This window comes from Monodelphis domestica, chromosome 1 (assembly GCF_027887165.1).
Source record: "Monodelphis domestica isolate mMonDom1 chromosome 1, mMonDom1.pri, whole genome shotgun sequence".
Lineage (NCBI taxonomy): Eukaryota > Metazoa > Chordata > Mammalia > Didelphimorphia > Didelphidae > Monodelphis > Monodelphis domestica.
Genome location: NC_077227.1, coordinates 86,644,276 through 86,664,954, shown reverse-complemented (window position 1 = coordinate 86,664,954; position 20,679 = coordinate 86,644,276). Strand labels below are relative to the sequence as shown.

Below are 20,679 nucleotides of genomic sequence, written 5' to 3'. Positions count from 1 at the left end.
CAACTGTTTATATATATATATATGTATATATATATATATAAAAGGGATGTACCCCCAAAGAGGGAGGCTTGGACCTGAGGTATAGAGAGAGGGAAGAGAGAGGAGAACCCCCCTTCTCAAAGCGGGGTACAGGGGAGACAGCAGATATAATGGGTTGGCTCAGAGAGAGGAGAGGGGGTTTGAAGATTTCCCCCCCTTCTGCCTTCCCTCCTTAGCTAAAGCTGCTCTCCCCAATTCACTCTTGACTCTCTTGCCACCCCTCCACTACTTGAGTTCAAAAGGTCTCCTCTTGATCCGTTTACTCACACTCAGCTTGGGGAACAAATAACTTTTAATGTTAATTCAATCAGGTAATACAAAAGGAATAATAGGCAGGGAAGAATGGGAAAAGGAAAGTGGGAAAAGGGGGTCCCTGTCTCTATCTTAACCCTTTTCTCTCTCTTTCTTTCTCCCCCCTTTTCTTCTCTTTATCTCTTCCTTAGTATTTTCCCTCTACTGTAAAATAAACTGCCACAAATTCCATTCTGACTTTAGTAATTCATTTTTGGGATTTAGTAATTAAATCTCTGGCAACCAATTAAATATATTCAGTCCAACCATAAATTTAACAATGCCCAAACTAAAAAAGAATGGAATAAGTTTGCCTGTAATGCCATATTAAATATGGGACATCTGTGGATACATGGTCACTGGTAGAAGCTAGGAAGTTATAGAGGAAAAGGTATGTGATTAATAATAGGAAATCAGTAATAAGTTTTTCTTTCTAGTTTCCTTTTCTCTAGTCTCTCTTGGGGAGTTCCCTTTTGCAATGTTGGCAAGATTCCCAGGGAGAGATAAGGAACCATGAATTGAGCTCCTCTTCATTCCTGAGAAATCCAGTTCAGCACAGCCCTATAGAAAGCTATCTGAGAAGCAAAGACCAGTTTACAGGTCTACAGGACTGAGGACAATATGGCAACCAATCAGAGGTAAATGGCTCTTATTCTTTTATTCCTCTCTGTGTGAAATGCAGAGCAGTGCATCTGATTACCCAAACAAATTTTTTTTTCTTGAATTCTAATCTTAAAGCAATTCTGTTATTCTCTGAAGGCATGTGACTGTGTGTGTGTGTGTGCTATACCCTCCAATATTTGCTTTGTCATAGTTGAATAACAGAAATAATAACCTAATACCAGGCTGCTTCATAGCTTTTTTTGCTTTCCATCTTCTTTTCTAATTGAGGCTGCCAACTTTCCTTGAGAAAACTAAGAAAACAAGTAGCCTTGACAAGGATAGCTCTAGATTTCAGATAAAGATCAATTTTTGAGAAAGAAAATACTGATGGGACCCAGACCTAGAGACAGGAAGTCCTAGATTAGAATTTGACCTCAGATATTTCCTAACTGTGTGACTTTGGGCAAGTCACTTAAAACCCATTGTGTGACCCTTTCCACTCCTATCTTAGAACCAATACACAGTATTAGATATTAGTTTAGATAGATAGATACTGAGAAGAAGGGGTAGGGGGAGAGAGGAGGAGGAGGAGGAAGAGAGGAGAGGAGAGAGACAGAGACAGACAGAGACAGACAGAGACAGACAGACAGGCAGAGACAGACAGAAACAGAGACAGATAGGGAGGGAGGGAGAGAGAAAACAGAAACAGAGGCAGACAGGGAGGGAGAGAGAGAAAGAGAAAGGGGGGAAGGGAGAGAGGGAGGGAGGGAGAAAGAGGGAAAGGGAGGGCAGTGGAAGAGAGAGAGAGAGAGAGAGAGAGAGAGAGAGAGAGAGAGAGAGAGAGAGAGAGAGAGAGAGAAAGAGAGAGAGAGAGAGAGATTTACTTTAAAAAAAGAAAGTAATGATAGCAGGAGTCCTCTTAGTTCAGGGAGATGTAAGGGTCCTAAATAAGTGTTTGGAGGAATGGGTTTCTGCTTGTTTTTGTTATGAATGATGATTATGATGTTATGAATGAATAAAAGAGCAATGATAAAACTGATTGTCACTATGTCAAAAAGTGCCCCCTCAGAGACTGTAAACCTCTTGGGCTAGGGGATTTGTCTTACATATTTGTATAAGTAGGACTTTGGAATCTTCTAGCATTATGATTTTCCCTTTCTAGCAGTGGTAATCAATGTTATCTGAGTGTAGTGGGAGACAGAGTCATCAGTGTCCCTCCCTGTGATGGTAGGTAAATTCTCATGCCAGGGTAGGTATCTGTGCACAAAGGATAAAGCCAGGACTGCTCAGGGTCATGTCCAAACTCCTGGGATACAGCAGAGAGTTAACAGTTGCCATGTAGTTGTGTGCTGTCAATGCTGTCCTCCCTCTTTTCTAGTCAGCTCTCACCATTGCCTGTTTGTTCTAAGACCTAGCTCCTACAGATTTCTTTGCTCCTGAAAGATGTTCCTGATTAACCTAGCCCTGCTTTGATCTCTCCCTTACTTTGCATCCCATTGGCATAGGCCATTCTGCTTTTGAGGCATGTTGCCTTTTCTTTTCATACCTGCCAATCATTTCTCTCTAATTGCTTTGGAAAACCCTGGAGAGAAAAGAGGTTTTGACACTTTTTGTGTATCCCCAAAGAAGCTTGCATGAGAATTAGTAAATATTTCTTCCTTTCCTTTGTTCTTATCCTCAGAAGACTTTTATTGGTGTAACCCCTGAACACAGGTTCAAAATAAAGTCAAAAGGAAACCATAAGAGGGAAGATGGCTTTCTGGCTTCTTAATCCAAAAGAAGATACTAAGTTTTTTCCAGAATCTTGTGGGCTCTAGGTTTGTGTATATGGTAGCTAATGTTAGGTTTAAAATCTGCCAGTTATATATGGATGTCCCTTACTTAGGGTTGACTCTCTGGGTTCAAGTCCTTTAGCTATTTTACAGCCTATTCTAGACCCATCCCACTTTGATTCAGTGTTGAAGCTGTAAATATCCACTTGTAGGCTGAGGTTTTATGAGGTTTCATATGTCTTCAGAGGAAACACAACAGTGTTTCAGGGTAAGACAGGTTCTGTTTTTCTCCTATAAACCTACATAGCTGATCCCTCAGTATACCCATTCTGCATAGATCATAGGATCCTAGATCTAGAACTGAGCAGAAATTCAGAGGGGACCTAGGCTAATCCTTTCATTTTATATACAGGTCAGAAGAATTGATTGACAGACTCTGCATCACACAGACAAGTAATAGCTGACTTGGTTTTTCCCTCCTTTCTTTTTTTATTCATTATTTCTGGGTTAGAAGTCGGGGGAGGAGATGAAGAAAGGGTATGATTGGAAGTGAAAGTGATGTGAAAACAAAAGATTATTTTTTAAGTGTTGCTAAAAATATCCCAAAATAAAATATTACTCCTATTAGATTTATGTCCTCAGGTGATCAAAGGGAAAAGAAAAAGAACCTATATGTTCTAAAATATTTACAGTAGCTTTGTTGTGGCAAAGAACTGGAAATTGAGAGGATGCTCATGCTCATCAATTGAGGAATGGCTAAATGTGGCTAAGTTGGGGCATATGATTGTGGTGAAATAGTACTTCACTGTTGGAAAAGATAACATCTTAATTTTTTAAATGGACATGAAATTATGAAGAATGAAGTGAGCAGAATCAAAATGGCATTGTGTACAGCAATAGAAATATTGTTTGAAGAATGTGTGTCTGCCTCCAGAGGGAAATCTGAAAAATAGAAATAAACAAGACCTAGTTTTAAATATAAATGTATCTTTTTGGCAAATGATGCCTTTTGTAATGCCTATAGGAATAAACAAATAAACAAATAAATTAATTAAAAAAACAGTACCACTAAGAATATTCAAAAATAAAAATTTGACCCTACCATATGATCTTAGATCAGTGTCCAGCATTTGAACACAGGTTCTATTGAGTCCAGAGCCAAGGCTCTTTTTCACTATACAGTAATAGCAGCAAAAAGTGTATATCTGAATGAAGAAATTTATAGGAAAAATGCTCATTTTTTTCCAAATAATCCTATCCATGATAAGAGTCAGAGGAAAATTTTGTTTTTCTGAGAACTAGATTGTGTCAAAGGTTGATTAGAGAGAATAAATAGGGCAGAAACTGTGGTGTGGGCATCTTAGGTAGTCTAGTGTCAAGTCTAAAATGAAGAACATAAAATAGCAAGAACACCTCAAAGTGGGAAATGTGTCCCCCCCATTCACCATCATGTGTGACCTCAGCATCACCACATCTTTAAATGGTACTGAATCTCTCTTCTTTGCAAGGGTGAGAGTACAGTTATGTAGCATTCCTTATACTGTCAAATGTGCATGATTTGCTAGATAGTTTTCCTGAATTGAGTTTTTTCTCCTCTCTTTTTTATTCTTTATTCCGAGGATGAAGAGATGAAGAAGAAGTACAATTAGAAATGAAAGTGATATCAAAACAAAAATATCATTTTTAATGTTCAATGTAATTTTATTATTTCTGTATTTAATATCATATTAACTATGTATTGTAATAAATTAATTTAAATGCATTTATTTTATTTTTTAGTTCCTCCCCACCTTCCTCATATCACAAAAGATATCAAATGGGAGACTGACATGTTCATACAAATTAAGTCATTCAGGCTATCCTTTTCAGTTCACTTGCTGGAGGTGACATTCACAATTTATTCTTTCAGTATTAATTCTGTAGCTGTGCATTATGTTCTCTTGGTCCTACTCATTTCACTGTCCATTATCCTGTGTAGTTATTTCCAAGAGCCCATTCATCACTTCTTAGGGTGCATCAGTATTCCTTAACAATGATTTGTTAAGTCATTCCCCAATTGATGGACATCCCCTCACTTTCCAATTCTTTGATACTATAAATATTTTGGAACATAGGGATTGTTTTCCTTTTTCCCTGATAAACATGGGAAATAGACTCAGAGATGATATTGCTGAGTCTACAGGTATACACTGTTTTATAATTCCATGGATGTAATTCCAAATTGCCCTCCAAAACTGTTTATAAGTTCACAGTTCCACCAACAATATATTAGTGTCCAGTTTTTTATATTTCCTCAAGCATTGGTCGTTTTGCCTTTTTCTCATTTCGGCCAGTTTGATGAGTAGAAGATATGTCAGAATTGTTTTGTTTTGTATTTTTTCTAATCAGTAGTGATTTAGAGCATTTTTTCATATATCTATATATGGCTTTGATTTTGTAATCCAAAAATTGTGTGTTCACATCTTTTGCCCATTTACAAACTGAGAGGAGCTCTCATTCATTTAAATTTTTTTTATTTTTCTTTAAACCTTTACCTTCCACCTTAGAATCAATAAGGCAGAGGAGTGGTAAAGGCTAGGCAATGGGGGTTAAGTGACTTGCCCAGGGTCGCACAGCCAAGATGTGTCTGAGGTCATATTTGAACCTAGGACTTCCTGTCTCTAGGCCTGGCTCTTAATCCACTGAGCTACCCAGCTGCTCTCTCTCTCATTCTTATAAATTTGACACAATTCTCTCTACATTTTAAGATATGAGACCTCTATCCAAGAGACAATCTATAAAATTCCTCTCCCCAATTTTCTGCTTACCTTCTCATCTTGGCAACTTTGTTTTATTTGTAAAAAAAAAACTTTACAATTTAATATATCCAAAATTATCCATTTTACATTTCACAATGCTTTCCATCTCTTATTGTCTCAAAAATTCTCTGATAGATAGTGTAAATCTTGAAATTTCTCAGACTTGTGAATGTTAAAAATTTCCCTATCAGGGACTTCTCAATTGGAACAATTCCCTACTAGGAACATTCCCCATTTTGACTGTGAGAACTTGCCAGGATCAGAAATGGGAGGACCTCTACTCCACCTGTACTTAAGTCTGCTTTAGGGGAGAAAACTCCTTGCTAAACAATGAAAGTACTTGGACCCATGCTTATGATGAGGCAGGGAGTTCTTTGAGCCATGCCTGTTTTTAGAATTGATACAATGGGATGCTAGGTACCTATAAAGGTCGGGCAGGTTTTCTCTTCATGGAATTAGTCGACTCAGCTGTGTTTTCTCTGGTTCAGACTTACTGAGGGGATTAGTCGACACAGCAGTGTTTTCCCTGGTTCAGACTTACTGAGGAGATTAGTCGACTTAGCTGGAATTCAGATGGGCTGTCTTTTAGAAAACATCTATGGTGAGTGGTAGATGGAAGAACTTAGGGGAGGTGACATAGGAAAAAAACCCCTATATAAGAAAAGGAATCTCTTGAGCAAGGGATTCCTTGGAGATAGATCCTTTTGGAGGAGGCCCTTTGAAGATCTCTTGAAAAGAAGTCCCTTGGGTGGCTGACTCTGGCTGGAACTTCCTCTGGGGAGACTCTGTTCCCCAGACATCCTTGCTTAAGACAAATCTTGTGGTGAGTGATAACTGACTGGTTTCTCTCTTAAGGCTTAGGCCTGGGTTGGCCAGGCCTGCCCTGGGCCAACCTATTCTTTTCTCATACTTATTTCCTTTTTCTCTATTTCTCTCTTTTCTTCAATTCCACATTTGTATTAATTAAATTCTCTATAAAACCCAGTTGATTTGGGCATATTCAAAATGTGGGAATATATTCCCTGGCGACCACCTGATATTTGATTTAAAAACCAAGACACTGTAGTGAAACATATTTTCTGCAGTCAAATTTATTCACCCTCTCTTATATCTATCACAATTTATATCTTCCACCATTTTAACTCACTACAGTTTACAACATCAACCATTTTAATTATTACAGTTTATGGCAGACAACTATTTTAAATACGACAGTTTATGGCGACCACAAAGAGAAGACAAATACGTAGGCAATTTGCTAAGAATTGTTGTTTAGTGGTAAAAGACTACTTTAGAGCTAGCTGTCCTAATTGGGACTCTATGGACCTCGATGAACTGAGGAGAATAGCAACCTACGTTTATAAAGGTCGTGTAAAAAGACCTGAGGAAGATGATACACCAGTGGAAGATTTAAAGAAAGAAATTGAAATGTTAAAGAGACAATTGAAAAATAAGGTAGAGACTATAGCCCCTTTGCAGGAATTCACAAATAAATCAGTAACTTGCCACTTCTGTGAGAAGGGCCACAAGATGATGGAATGTAGAACCTTTCTTAAGATGATTGGAATGAATATGCAGTTTAATAATAGCTTTAGAAATAATAACTATAGAAATGATGATAATGGTCATAGAAACCAGAACAACTATAATGATGATAATGGTCATAGAAACCAGAATTCTAGAAATTTTAGAAATTATAATAATGATTATGGAAATAACTATAAAGAATATAGAAATAAGAACTTTAGAAACCAGAATTATAGAAGTAGGAACTGGGAAAATAATGACAATGCTCCAAATGAAGAAAATGATAATACCCAACAACAAAATATAAGAAATGGAGCTCATCCAAAACATACTCGAGGTGTTAATGACCCTCAGAGAGGTGCCCTTCAGGAGGGTGCCCAAGGAACTTCCCAATATAATTCAGATGATTCTTCTTAGATTGTATTGATTTTGTTGATATTAATTAAACTTTTTCAGTTTTTTCTCCACTCCAAATAGTAGAAGAGGATGAACAAAGAACTTAAAACTATGATTGGCAAATTATGCACTGAGACCCATTTAAAATGGCCTGATATTCTCCCTCTGGCCCTATTTTATCTTAGAAGCAGGCCTAGAGGAGACTTATACATCTCACCATTTGAGATGCTTTTTGGACATCTGCCTATACAGGCTAAACCTTTTTCCCTGCATATACATCACGATTAGGGGGAGATATTACTATTGCTTCCTATATACAGGAGTTACAGCACAAACTACGTGAACTTCAGGTATTCGGAGCTGCAGTACAAGCTGGACCACTAGACTTTTCTCTGCATGACCTGAACCCAGGAGACAAAGTTTATATTAAGAATTTCAAGTGTACTGGAACAACTCAACCTTCATGGGAAGGACCATTCCAAATATTGTTAACTACTCCAACATCTATAAAAATTGGAGAAAAGGACTCTTAGATTCACTGCTCACATGTGAAGAAAGCATCTTCTGCTGAGACTGATTGACTGTATCTTATCACATGAATTGAAGATAATAATCCATAAACAAATTGATTCTGTTTTTCGAGAGACACATTGAATTACTGATTTTTTCCTTAATTTTTTATCATTGCTTTTCTTTTATTTTGATCAAAATATTTTATTTTTTTCTCATTTCTTGTACTAAAGGTACACATAATTAATATCAATATTTTTCTGCAGTAATACAAGTTAATATATACACATATATTCTTGCTATAATGTCAATGCAAAAGCTTTAAACTATGGGAACCTGCCATTTATTGATAAAATATTACAGGACTGTGATTAATGTTTGTATCTGATTCCAGAAAATGGGATGAAAACAAGGAGCACAGACTTAACCTGAATAATGACAAAAAGACCACACAGGAAATACTAATGTGAGACTCAAGGTTGCGACACTTGACATACATTAAGTCGTAGGACTTCCTTGTATCTACACTCTTTGTGAAGTACTCATACAAGTACAAAGTTTGACTATCATGCTGGCTCCCTATATCCCTGAGAATGACAAAAAAGTCAGATGAGGGAATGATGCTTCCCTATCAAAATAAAATTCTAATTCTTTTCTTCTTATATATGGCAACTTCCTGTAGTCTTGGCTACAAATGAGTAAGTGAAATATTACTGCATTCTGTCCTACATACTTGTGGGATAGAAATTACTTTATATTGGACCTATACAAGGGCCTATTTTGAATTTTTTTCCTTATGTTTTTGATTGTTTTTTTCTTTTCTTTTGATAATTGACTCATACACCCCCATAACTCAACATTGCATTCTGAGTTGAACTGGATGTTTTTTAACACCTACTTCAGGGGGGGATTGTATTTTAATTTAAAATCTAAGAATTTTTTATTTTATGTTTAAGATTGTACTTTTATAAAAATTCAAGATTTTGATTTTGTTCTAGAAAAAGATCTTCAAGAAAGAAGCTTGAAACTTTTATATCCAGAGAATGAACTGTTGCAGAAAGATGCCAGAAAACCTACACTTCATCAAGAAGATCAAGAATGAACTTTGGATATGATTGATTGAACTGAACTTTGAACATTTATTGTAGATGTACACATTTATGCCAAAAGGCATTGCCCCTAATTTGGCTTTCTGTCAATGTGCCTAGCAAAACTTTGGTTTTGCTTTCTTTTCTTTACTATTCCTCCCTCACTATTCTAATTCCTCTTAAAAATCGAATATTGTGTATATCTATAGTTAGAAGTGCATTTAGGATTGCAAATTGATTATGTTAAATGATCAATGGGAAGACTAGTCTCCCAATGATCATCAAGGGGGATTGTAAATCTTTTTTTTTTATTTTTGTTTTTAATTTTATAGTATTTTATTTCATCATTTCCATGCATTATTCATTAAAGACCAAGATCATTTTCTTTGCCTCTCCCCCACCCCCGTAGCCGATGTGTGATTCTACTGGGTATCACATGTATTCTTGATTCGAACCCATTGCCATGTTGTTAATATTTGCATTAGAGTGTTCGTTTAGAGTCTGTCCTCTGTCATGTCCCCTCAACCGCTGTAGTCAGGCAGTTGCTTTTCCTCGGTGTTTCTACTCCCACAGTTTGTCCTCTACTTATGGATAGTATTTTTTCTCTTAGATCCCTGCAGATTGTTCAGGGACATTACACTGCCACTAATGGAGAAGTTCATTACGTTCGATTATACCACAGTGTGTTTGTCTCTGTGTACAATGTTCTCCTGGTTCTGCTCCTCTCGCTCTGCATCACTTCCTGGAGGTCGTTCCAGTCTCCATGGAATTCCTCCACTTTATTATTCCTTTTTGCACAATAATATTCCATCAACAACATATACCACAATATGTTCAGCCATTCCCCAATTGATGGGCATCCCCTCGTTTTCCAATTTTTAGCCACCACAAAGAGTGCAGCTATGAATATTTTTGTACAAGTCTTTTTGTCCATAATCTCTTTGGGGTACAGACCCAGCAGTGCTATGGCTGGATCAAAGGGTAGACATTCTTTTATCGCCCTTTGTGCATAGTTCCAAATTGCCCTCCAGAATGGCTGGATCAGTTCACAACTCCACCAGCAATGAATTAATGTCCCTACTTTGCCACATCCCCTCTAGCATTCATTACTTTCCATAACTGTCATGTTAGCCACTCTGCTAGGTCTGAGGTGATACCTCAGAGTTGTTTTGATTTGCATCTCTCTGATTATAAGAGATTTAGAACACTTCTTCATGTGCTTATTAATAGTTTTGATTTCTTTATCTGAAAACTGCCTATCCATGTCCCTTGCCCATTTATCAATTGGGGAATGGCTTGATTTTTTGTACAATTGATTTAGCTCTTTATAAATTTGAGTAATTAAACCTTTGTCAGAGGTTTTTATGAAGATTTTTTCCCAATTTGTTGTTTTCCTTCTGATTTTAGTTACATTGGTTTTGTTTGTACAAAAGCCTTTTAATTTGATGTAGTCGAAATTATTTATTTTACATTTTGTGATTCTTTCTATGTCTTGCTTGGTTTTAAAGTCTTTCCCATCCCAGAGGTCTGACGTGTATACTGTTCTGTGTTTACCCAATTTACTTATGGTTTCCTTCTTTATATTTAAGTCTTTCACCCATTTTGAATTTATCTTGGTGTAGGGTGTCAGGTGTTGATCAATTCCTAATCTCTCCCACACTGTCTTCCAATTTTCCCAGCAGTTTTTATTGAATAGTGGATTTTTGTCCCAAAACCTGGGATCTTTGGGTTTATTGTATACTGTCTGGCTGAGGTCGCTTGCCCCCAGTCTATTCTACTGATCCTCCTTTCTGTCTCTTAGCCAGTACCAAATTGTTTTGATGACTGCTGCTTTGTAATATAGTTTGAGGTCTGGGACTGCAAGGCCCCCCTCATTTGTGTGTGTTTTTTTTTCATTATTTCCCTGGATATCCTTGATCTTTTGTTATTCCAAATGAACTTTGTTATGGTTTTTTCCAAATCAGTAAAGAAATTTTTTGGAAGTTCCATGGGTATGGCACTAAATAGATAAATAAGTTTGGGTAGGATGGTCATTTTTATTATATTGGCTCGTCCTACCCATGAGCAGTTAATGTTTTTCCAATTGCTCAAGTCTAGTTTTAGTTGTGTGGCAAGTGTTTTGTAGAATCTCAGGGAGTTCCCCAAATCAGAGAAGTTTTTGGAAATCCCATAGGCAGCCCACCCACTTTTCTAATCTCTATCAATTTTCTATGTCTTTCTATTAGGCTATCTTTCCCTTCTTCATACCTTGATTACAGTGATACAATCCCACAAATTAGAACTGAAAAGGACTTTAGATTTCAATTAATTTAAACCATTCATTTTACAGATTTCAGTAGAAGCCCAAGAACAGCCTTCTCCCCCCCCCACTACTTTTCATTTCAGAATCCCTTAATATCATTTTCTATTTTCTCCTCTTTTCCCTCAGATAGCAAGCATAGACAGCTTTTCACAGAGGGCATCTAGGAAGAGGAAGTGACTTTGCCTAAATGTCACACAAGTAGTAAAAATATTCATTCTCCTTGTCTCTAGCCCTCCTCTAGTTTTTCCTATTCTTGATTGCCCACAATATAGAATTAATTTTTAAATCATATTAGTTAAATACAATTTTTTTGTTTCTCGTCTTTAATTTTAAAATCCAGTGGGTGGAAACATTTTTATTAAAAAATATTTTTTTCCTTCTGTGACCCACAATTTGTTCATTGGATCATGTGCCCTCAATAGAAAAAAAAATCCACTGTCCTCTCTGTTCCTAAGAATCTTTTGTCAATGAATAATAGGTATTTTATTGAAATATTTCTAAGCAGGAGACAAAAGTAATAAAAACACAATGAAACACAGGATGATAGTGATATGCCTCCAAATGTATTTAATGTATAAATGTTATATCCTTTATATTTCCTATGCTGAGTATGTATGGAATCTCTGACCCTCTCTACCTCAAGTTAAATGTCTTTAGGGCCAGGAAATCTTCACTATTCAATTGGTATCCCCAGAGTCTATCAAAGAAGTATTAGAATTTGCAGATCAAAGCACACCATCTTTCATTTTGTTTTTTATTGTATATGTGATATGTGTTTTCAGTTGTGACACAGGGAATATGAAAATATGTATTGCATTAAAGCATTGATATAAAACTGTATCCGATTATTTTTATTTCTTTAATTTCTTTTTATTTATTTGTTGTATATTTAACATTATTTATTTGGCATTATTTAGGGGGGTTGGAGGAGGGAGGTAGGAAGAGAATCTGAGTTACAAGATATCAGAAAATTTGTCAAAAATTATTGCTACTTGTAATTGAAAATTTTAACTAAAAAAAACTATAAGAAAAATATATAGTCATTTGGAATTACGAGTTCCTAACTATTTCCCCTCTTGTCTATGAAACTAAATTGGATTTCATCTCTTATAGGGAAATAACTAAGAATTATCTTAAAAACTCGCTGCTAGAGCTTGAATGTCACTTCACTTGGAACTTGCCCCAAGAAGCCACAGAGCTGCCTGAAACAGAAGACAGAATTGAAAACCAAGTAGAATATCTATCCATTAAATCCAAAATGACCCTTTACAATTTACTGGCCTATGTGAAACATCTCAGGGGCCAAAACCAGGAAGCTTTAGAAAACTTAGAAAACGCGGAAGAAAGCATCCAACAGGACTACCCTGAGCAAGTGGAAAAGCGAAGCATCATAACCTGGGGAAACTATGCCTGGATCTATTATCACATAGACAGACTTCCCGAAGCCCAGACTTACTTGGACAAGGTGGAAGCAAGTTGTAAGAAGCTGTCAAGCACCTTCCAGTACAAGGTGGACCTTCCAGAAATTGATTGTGAAAAAGGCTGGTCTCTGCTCAAATTTGGAGGAAGGAATTACGAGAGGGCCAAAGCCTCTTTTGAAAGGGCCCTGCAGGCAGACCCTGAGCACCCCGAATTTAACACTGGATTTGCCATCGTCATGTACCGGATGGATGACTTTCATAAAGATGGGACTAGGAGTAAAAGCCTTTCTCTGGGCCCTTTGAAGAAGGCACTCAGCCTGGATCCAGAAAGTACCTTTCTGAAGGTTCTCTTGGCACTAAAGCTTCAGGATATAGAGGAAAGTTCTCAAGGAGAAAAATACATTAAGGAAGCCCTTGACCAGGTGTCATCTGAGCCCTATGTTCTTCGCTATGCAGCAAAATTTTACCGCAGAGAAGACAACCCAGAGAAAGCTATTGAGCTCCTAAAAAAGGCCTTAAAGCTGGTACCAACCTCTGCTTTCCTACATCACCAAATGGGCCTTTGTTATAGGACTCAAATGATCCAAATCAAGAAGGCCACAAGGAACAAGCCGAGGGGAAAGAACAGAGAGGAAGTGGACAGGCTAGTCCGATCGGCTATATTTTATTTTGAAGCAGCCATTAAGCAGAAACCTTTGTTTTTGGTTGCTTACTTAGATTTAGCCAACATGTACTCTGAAGTAGGTCAGCTTAGAGAAGCAGAAGACCTTTTTAAAAAAGCCCTGGGCCTGGAGCCTGTCAGAAAAGAGGACCAGCAAAAAGCCCATTTCCATTATAGCCGCTTCCTGGAATTTCACAGGAGGGCTGGAGATGTGGCCATTCACCATTATTTAGAAGGGATAAAGATAAATACTGAGAATTGCACCAAACTCATAGAAGCTTTACAGAAATTAATTGCCAAACGGATGAGTCAGAATTCTTCAGATACAAAGTGTTTGGGAGCTCTTGGCTTCATCCACAAGCTGAAGGGAGAAAAGGGAGAAGCTTTAGAATATTATGAAAAGGCCCTGAAGCAGGATCCTGGTAATGCTGAATATATCAGTGCCCTGTTAGAGCTGCGCCTCTCCATTTAAAATCCCACATTTTAGAGTATGGAAGGAAGGAAAGAAGGAAGGAAGGAGTTTACATAGGGATGTGAAAAGAATGAGGATAGAGCAAAAAGAGTTTTGGAATTGAGAAAAAAATTGAGAAAGTTTTGATCTCATTGAAATAAAAATAGACTTGAGGAATCAGAGAATGATTGTAGGTATAATGGTAGGACTAAGTATGGAAAATAGAAAAAATTGAACTAGTTGAACTTTGTTTTGAAACAAAATATAAGAGCACTATATAATGTGAAAACCTCATAGCAATTCAATTGAACAAAATGCTCTTCCATTTCACAGGGCTCTCTTCATCATCATGGAATGTTAGCAAATTTGATTATTAGTTTCAGAAATTGAGTGCTACTGAAAAAAAAAAAAACTAAACATCTTAAGGTGCTCTAGAAAACAGGCCTCTTAAATTTCTTTAAAATTTAATATAAAATTGTGAAAAATTGAAAAAACTGTTCAGACTATTTAATTCCCATTTTTATGTAAAAGCCATTAGATCACAAATGTATCTGATACATTTTAGGAGCTCTTGGCTTCATCCACAAGCTGTAGGGAGAAAAGGGAGAAGCTTTAGAATATTATTAAGTGTGTGTGTGGCAACTATGTTTGAAAACTATTAATAGTTCATGAGGTATAGTTTGTTTACATTAAGAAAATAATAATGATGATAAATGACTTTACTGTTGGAAAAAAAGCATATCAAAATCTTTTTAAAACTTTTGGGGGGCAGCTAGGTAGCTCAGTGGATTGAGAGCCAGGCCTTAAGACGGGAGGTCTTAGGTTCAAATCCCAGCTGGGTGACCCTGGGCAAGTCACTTGACCCCCATTGCCTAGCCCTTACCACTCTTCTGCTTTGGAGCCAATACACAGTATTGACTCCAAGACGGAAGGTAAGGGTTTAAAAAAAAAAAAAGACTTTTTTCTGTTTGTGCGTTCCTTAGGACTTTCTGCCTGAGCTAGCAGAGTATGCTGGTTAACACTAAAGTGCTTACAGTTTGAGGAAATAGGACCTCCCCCAAAGTAGGGGAATTTGATTTAAATTTTAAACAATAGGTGATTTTCATCAGAGATCACTCATAAAAAATTGGAAATCATTTCTCTTAATTAGTATTAATACATTTTAGATAACCTGTTAACTGTGCATAAGCAAGTGTTTGCTGTATAAAAGTCCAGGGTGCAATATTTGAGCTACCTGTCCAACTTACCCAACATTCAAACAGCTTGCCTCTTTATCATTTCTTCTGCTAGTAATCTTTAACATCTGTGTATTGACTTCCTATGTATAACTAAGTCTGGTCCTTTATCCTGTCTACAGGGCAGACTAAGGGGATGTCTAAAGGGCATATCTAAACATTAAAACCCATCAAGTATTTATTTAAAAATGCTTTAGAAGCTCCAGGCATATAATGAATTTTGCCTGCAGCACAAGTCATATATGAAAACTTTCTCTGTTACTAAGTACTATAGGTATTTGTACCAACACCATTAAAACTTTTGTCCCATGAACATAAGAATTATGTCTTCTTTAACATATGATTGAAGACATTTTGCTATTTGAATCAGAATATTGTGGGACTTAGTTTGACATACTTTTAAGTTTCAATTTCAAGAATAAATGTTTAAGCTCTCATCAGACCACTCCTGTATCAATCATTCAAGAAAAATGCCGACAGCTCAATGGGAATGGCATCAACAAATTCCTACCAGTGGAAATCCATCCTTGGGAAATAGTTTGGGGAAGTATTTTGGGAAGACTTACATAGCTCTCTCTTGACTTAGTTTCCCAGACACTATTCCACCTAGTGAATTCTGAGTTTGATTGAGACATCCTGTCATACAATTGACCACCTATAACTCATACTTAAAATCATGCAAAACTAATGAACAGTTCTAATCCTGCTTTGCCCCTCTCGTTTGCCTCATATGCCAAATTCCATCGATGAGGGCAAGTGTGTGATAACGCTTCATTTTTTAATTATAATAAACATAAGAGATAAACCCAATGGGTGATTTTTGACTGAATAATATATGAGGAATATGCTACTGATCAAGGAATCATTTTAAACTGTCCTTTGAATTACAAATAATAGAGATCATGAGGTTTTATATTGATGAGGTACTTAGTTTATAGGAGAGCAATACTACAATATCTCATTATGAACATCTTTACATTATGTGAATATAATAATAATATCTTCAAAGGGGGGGGAATTGATGTGATGTGATGCATAGTTTTCAAATTTGAATTAAGAATTTTACATGTAAAATTGAATTAGTAGTTCTGAAGAGGGTGAAATTGTTTTCTTTTTTGAAATATCTATCTGATGATATTATTAGAGAGAAAAAGCTTATTTTCCAGTTTCAATCCTTATGATGTAACAAATGAAATCCTCTAAAGTTTGAGGTGGGTTGTGTGTTCTTAATTTAATATTCTTCTTGCAGCCCCATTAATATTATCTGAATTATTAAGCTTGAGCCAGAAAGAGGTATTAAATTATCTAAAGTTTATATTAAGTCTTCCTATATGCTCTTAGAACCTGAGAGATTGATCTAGAAGAAAGAGCCAATTCAAAGTTATCCTAAACTGTGGATTTGTTCCAGAAATGTACCACAATTACAAAACAGCTTGAAATACCTCCACAGCATGGAAACTTTAATATAGGTAAGAACTTTGAACTTTTTCATTTATCCATCCAACCATCAGAACTCAATAAAGGACTTTGTTCCCTTTTTCACCTTTGTTCTAATGGGGACAATCTCCAGAAAATTTTGTCAATGTGCCAGCCATAGTTACCAGGGTTTTCATCTGAAGAACAATTTCATCATCATGGATCTCTTGGTTCTCTTTCCAGGTTAACTGGGAGTGTCATTTTTTCTAATATACTAAGATGGGTTCTTGTCATTGTGACTGTCATCTTTTTGGTCCACTATTCACTCATATGTGTTCTAAATATTGCATTAAAGTTTGTTCAAATACCATTCCAACTTGACTGTGATAGTAGTTAGAAAGCCAACAGAGAATGAAAATGATATATAATGACTATGAATATCTAAACAATAGTCCATATGATTGGTATATGATCCTCATCATGACAATCCACAGGGTCTGTAGTACACCTATTTTTTCACATGTAACATGTATTCTGTAAGTAAAGACAGATGAATTCTAATCTTTTAACTCCAGACTTAAATTAGAATATTGTTTAAATCTCCTTATTCTCCCAGCAACACCTAGGAACATATCTCAACCATCTGAAACTACAATTACCACACCAGATGCCCTGGCTAGTCTATCAACCCCAGGAGCTTCCAAAGTCTACCCAGTGGAAGAAGCAAAATATCCATCAATTTTGCACTTTAATTTAAAATGTTATGTTTGTGAAGAACTTGCAATAGGCTATCATTATGGTATCATTTAGTTTACCACTCATGTTGTATGTTTTTTAAGATTATATTGGCAGAACTGTATGTTACAATGAGTAGTAAGTAATAATGTGAAACTTCTCTCCAAAAGGTTACATTTCTAGGCAAATCATGTGAGTCAATTTGTCTCTAAAAACATGAAATACATGGAGACATTAGAGACTCTTGCATTTATAAGTAATTCATGAGAAAAATATCAAAGGGGAGGGTTGAAAGAATTAAAATTTAGGAATTGTTAATATTGATTAATTCAGAGGTGGAGTCAAGATGGCGGCCTAGAAGGAGCAGAAGTTCAGACCTCTGAATACCCTTCCTAACTGATCACAAACTGAATGCTCCTAAGGGACTGAAAATCAAACTTAACAACAAGACAGAATCAAGGAACCCTCCTGCTGGACTTAATTCAAAAGGTATGCCCTCCCCCTCCCCCCCAAAAAGCCACAATTCAAGAACACTTAGGTTCAAGGGGAAGACGAAAGGTCCCAAGAGCCATCCCCCCTCCCACCCAGAGCACTGAGACTCCAGCGGTAGCGGGAACTTCTGGGCAGGCAAAGGTGCTGGTCTGGAGGGTGTACCTTGAGGGCAGGGCTGTGCCAAGTTCAGAGCATACAACATAGGCAGTGGGGAAGGAGCTAGAGTGGGAGCATAGACCTGGCAGCCTGGCCAGAGCTGTGGAGATCCATATTTGCTCCAGCCTTCCAGGAGGTTTTGGACTCAGAGCACACCCAGCCCAACTAAGCTGAACTTAATCCCATCAAAAGTCTTCAGAACTCAGGGAAGCCCAGGCTCCACACCCATTCTCATTGACTGCTAGACTTTAATCCAATCAAAAGTCTCCAGAGGACAGGGAAGATCAAACCCCCAACAACCCTCCCTCAGAGACTATACTGAGAGATCTTCTGTTAAAGTTCCAAGAGGAGAGACTGACAGAAGCCCCCAAAACAAAAAAAAAAATGATAGGAGCAAGAGCACAGACAAATGACAGGGAGTAAAGAAGGGATAAATATGAGCAAACAACAGAAAAAGAAGAAAGAAACTACAATAGACAGATTCTACTCAGCAAACAGAACAGAGGGGGAGAGATCAGCAAACAATAAATCAGAAATCCCAGCAAATTGGATACAGGCTGTGGAAGAACTCAAAACACAATTCAGAGAGGCTGAAGACAATTGGGAAAAGAACTTAAAAATTAAGATAAGTCATCTGGAAACAGAGTCACTTGAACTAAAATGAGAAAATAGTGTCTTGAAAGCCAAAATCAACCAGCTGGAAAATCAGGCAAAGGAGATGAAAGATGAGGTAAAGAAGATAAAAGACGACCTTCAAAGAAAATCAGACAAGAAGGAAAAGGATGACCAAAAATCCAGGGATGAAATCCAGTCTTCAAGAACCAGAATACAACAACTGGAATTAAGTGACCTCACAAGGCAGAAGGACACTATAAGACAAAATGAAAAGAATGAAAAAATTGAGGAAAATGAGAAGCATCTCATTCACAAAACACATGATTTAGAAAATCATTCAAGAAGAGACAATTTAAGAATCATTGGACTACCAGAAGACCATGACAAAAGAAAAAGGCTGGACATAATACTACAGGAAATTATTCAGGAAAACTGCCCTGATAGCCTAGAACAGGAGGGGAAAGTGAAGATTGAAAGAATCCACAGATCACTTCCTGTATTTAATCCCGAATTGACGACACCCAGGAATGTTATAGCCAAATTCAAAAACTACCAGACCAAAGAAAAGATATTACAAGCTGCCAAGAAGAAATCATTCAGATACCACTGAACCACAGTGAGGATAATGAAGGATCTGGCTGCATCAACACTGAAGGACCAAAAGGCATGGGATATGATATTCCAGAAAGCAAGGGAACTAGGTCTACAACCAAGAATCAACTACCCAGCAAAAATGACTATATTCTTGCAGGGGAAAGTATGGTCATTCAACACAATAGAAAAATTCCAAGCATTCGTAAAGAAAAGACCAGACCTGAAGAGAAAATTTGATGTCCAAGCACAGAACTCAAGAGAATCATCAAAAGGTAATTCTAAAAGAGGGGAAAAAGAAAAACAAAACAAAACAACAAAAATAATTTTTAAGAGAATCAATAAGTTAAAATGATATGTATCCCTATAAGAAAAGAGGCCATTGGTAACTCTTAAAAACTGTTGCTATCACCTTGGCAGCTAGAAGAATTATACTTAGAGGCAACAGTGACAAACTGTATAGGCTGAAAGGACAAGACATAAATAGGTATATAGATATATGCATGCATAAATACACATATATATGTGTGTGTATATATATATATATATATATGTACACCAGAAGGGTAAAGAGGTTGGATATAGGAAATACTCTACTCTTATGCTCTTTGAAACTGACCCAAAGAGGGAAGAACAATCCAATCCATTGGGGCAGAGAATAGATTTGAGCCGTATAGGGGAGTAAAAGGGTAACAAATGGACTGGTGGGGAGGGAAACAGTACAAGGGAGGGAGAGTGTGGGGAGGCATTTTTAAAAAGATTACAGGAAAAAATAAGGGAGGGGATAAGAAGGGAGGGGATAGAAAGGGAAGTAAAATAAAGGTGGGAACTAGGGGGACTGATTATGAACAAATATTGGTGTATAAGGAAATAGTGAAAGAAGAAAAGGCAGGACCAGGAGTAGAAATCAAAATGCTGGGAAATACACAGCTAGTAATCATAACTCTGAATGTGAATGGAATGAACTCACCCATAAAATGCAAGTGAATAGCAGAGTGGATTAGAATCCAAAACCCTACCATATGCTGTTTACAAGAAACACACATGAGGATGATAGATATGCATAGGGTGAAAGTAAGAGGATGGAGCCAAATCTACTGGGCATCAACTGATAAAAAGAAGGCAGGAGTCACAATCATGATATCTGACAAATCCAAAGTAAAAAAAAAATTTTTTGTTAAAAGAGACAGGGAAGGCAATTACATCCAGATAAAAGGCAGTAAAGACAATGAGAAAATATCTGTACTCAACATGTATGCACCAAATGGCATAGCATTGAAATTTCTAAAGGAGAAACTAGAGGAGCTCAAGGATGAAATAGACAGAAAAACTATACTAGTGGGAGACCTGAACCTTCCTCTATCTGAACTAGATAAAGCAAACCAAAAAAATAAATAAGAAAGAGGTAAGAGAAGTGAATGAGAGCTGAGAAAAATTAGAGTTAGTATACATGTGGAGAAAAATAAATAGGGACAAAAAGGAATATACCTTCTTTTCAGCAGCACATGGTACATTCACAAAAAATGACCATGTGTTAGGGCATAAAAACATTGCAAATGAGTGCAAAAGGGCAGAAATAA

The 20,679-nt window shown here is 36.8% G+C and overlaps 1 protein-coding gene across 2 annotated transcripts; it reads left to right on the top strand.

Moving 5' to 3' along the window:
• The first annotated feature begins 427 nt into the window (after positions 1 to 427).
• Positions 428 to 17,570, top strand: LOC100024942 (interferon-induced protein with tetratricopeptide repeats 5-like). 2 transcript variants are annotated; one of them, XR_001626747.2, is made up of 2 exons: positions 428 to 968; positions 16,436 to 17,570. XR_001626747.2 is itself a non-coding variant. In XM_007478835.3 (2 exons), the coding sequence occupies exons 1-2, from the start codon at positions 952 to 954 to the stop codon at positions 13,878 to 13,880; spliced, it is 1,458 nt and encodes a 485-aa protein (XP_007478897.2). In that variant the 5' UTR covers positions 756 to 951; the 3' UTR covers positions 13,881 to 14,617. The 2 variants fall into 2 exon arrangements, 1 of the variants encoding a protein (XP_007478897.2); XM_007478835.3 differs by lacking the exon at positions 16,436 to 17,570 and adding an exon at positions 12,440 to 14,617 and having other exon boundaries at positions 756 to 968.
• The last annotated feature ends 3,109 nt before the right edge of the window (positions 17,571 to 20,679 follow it).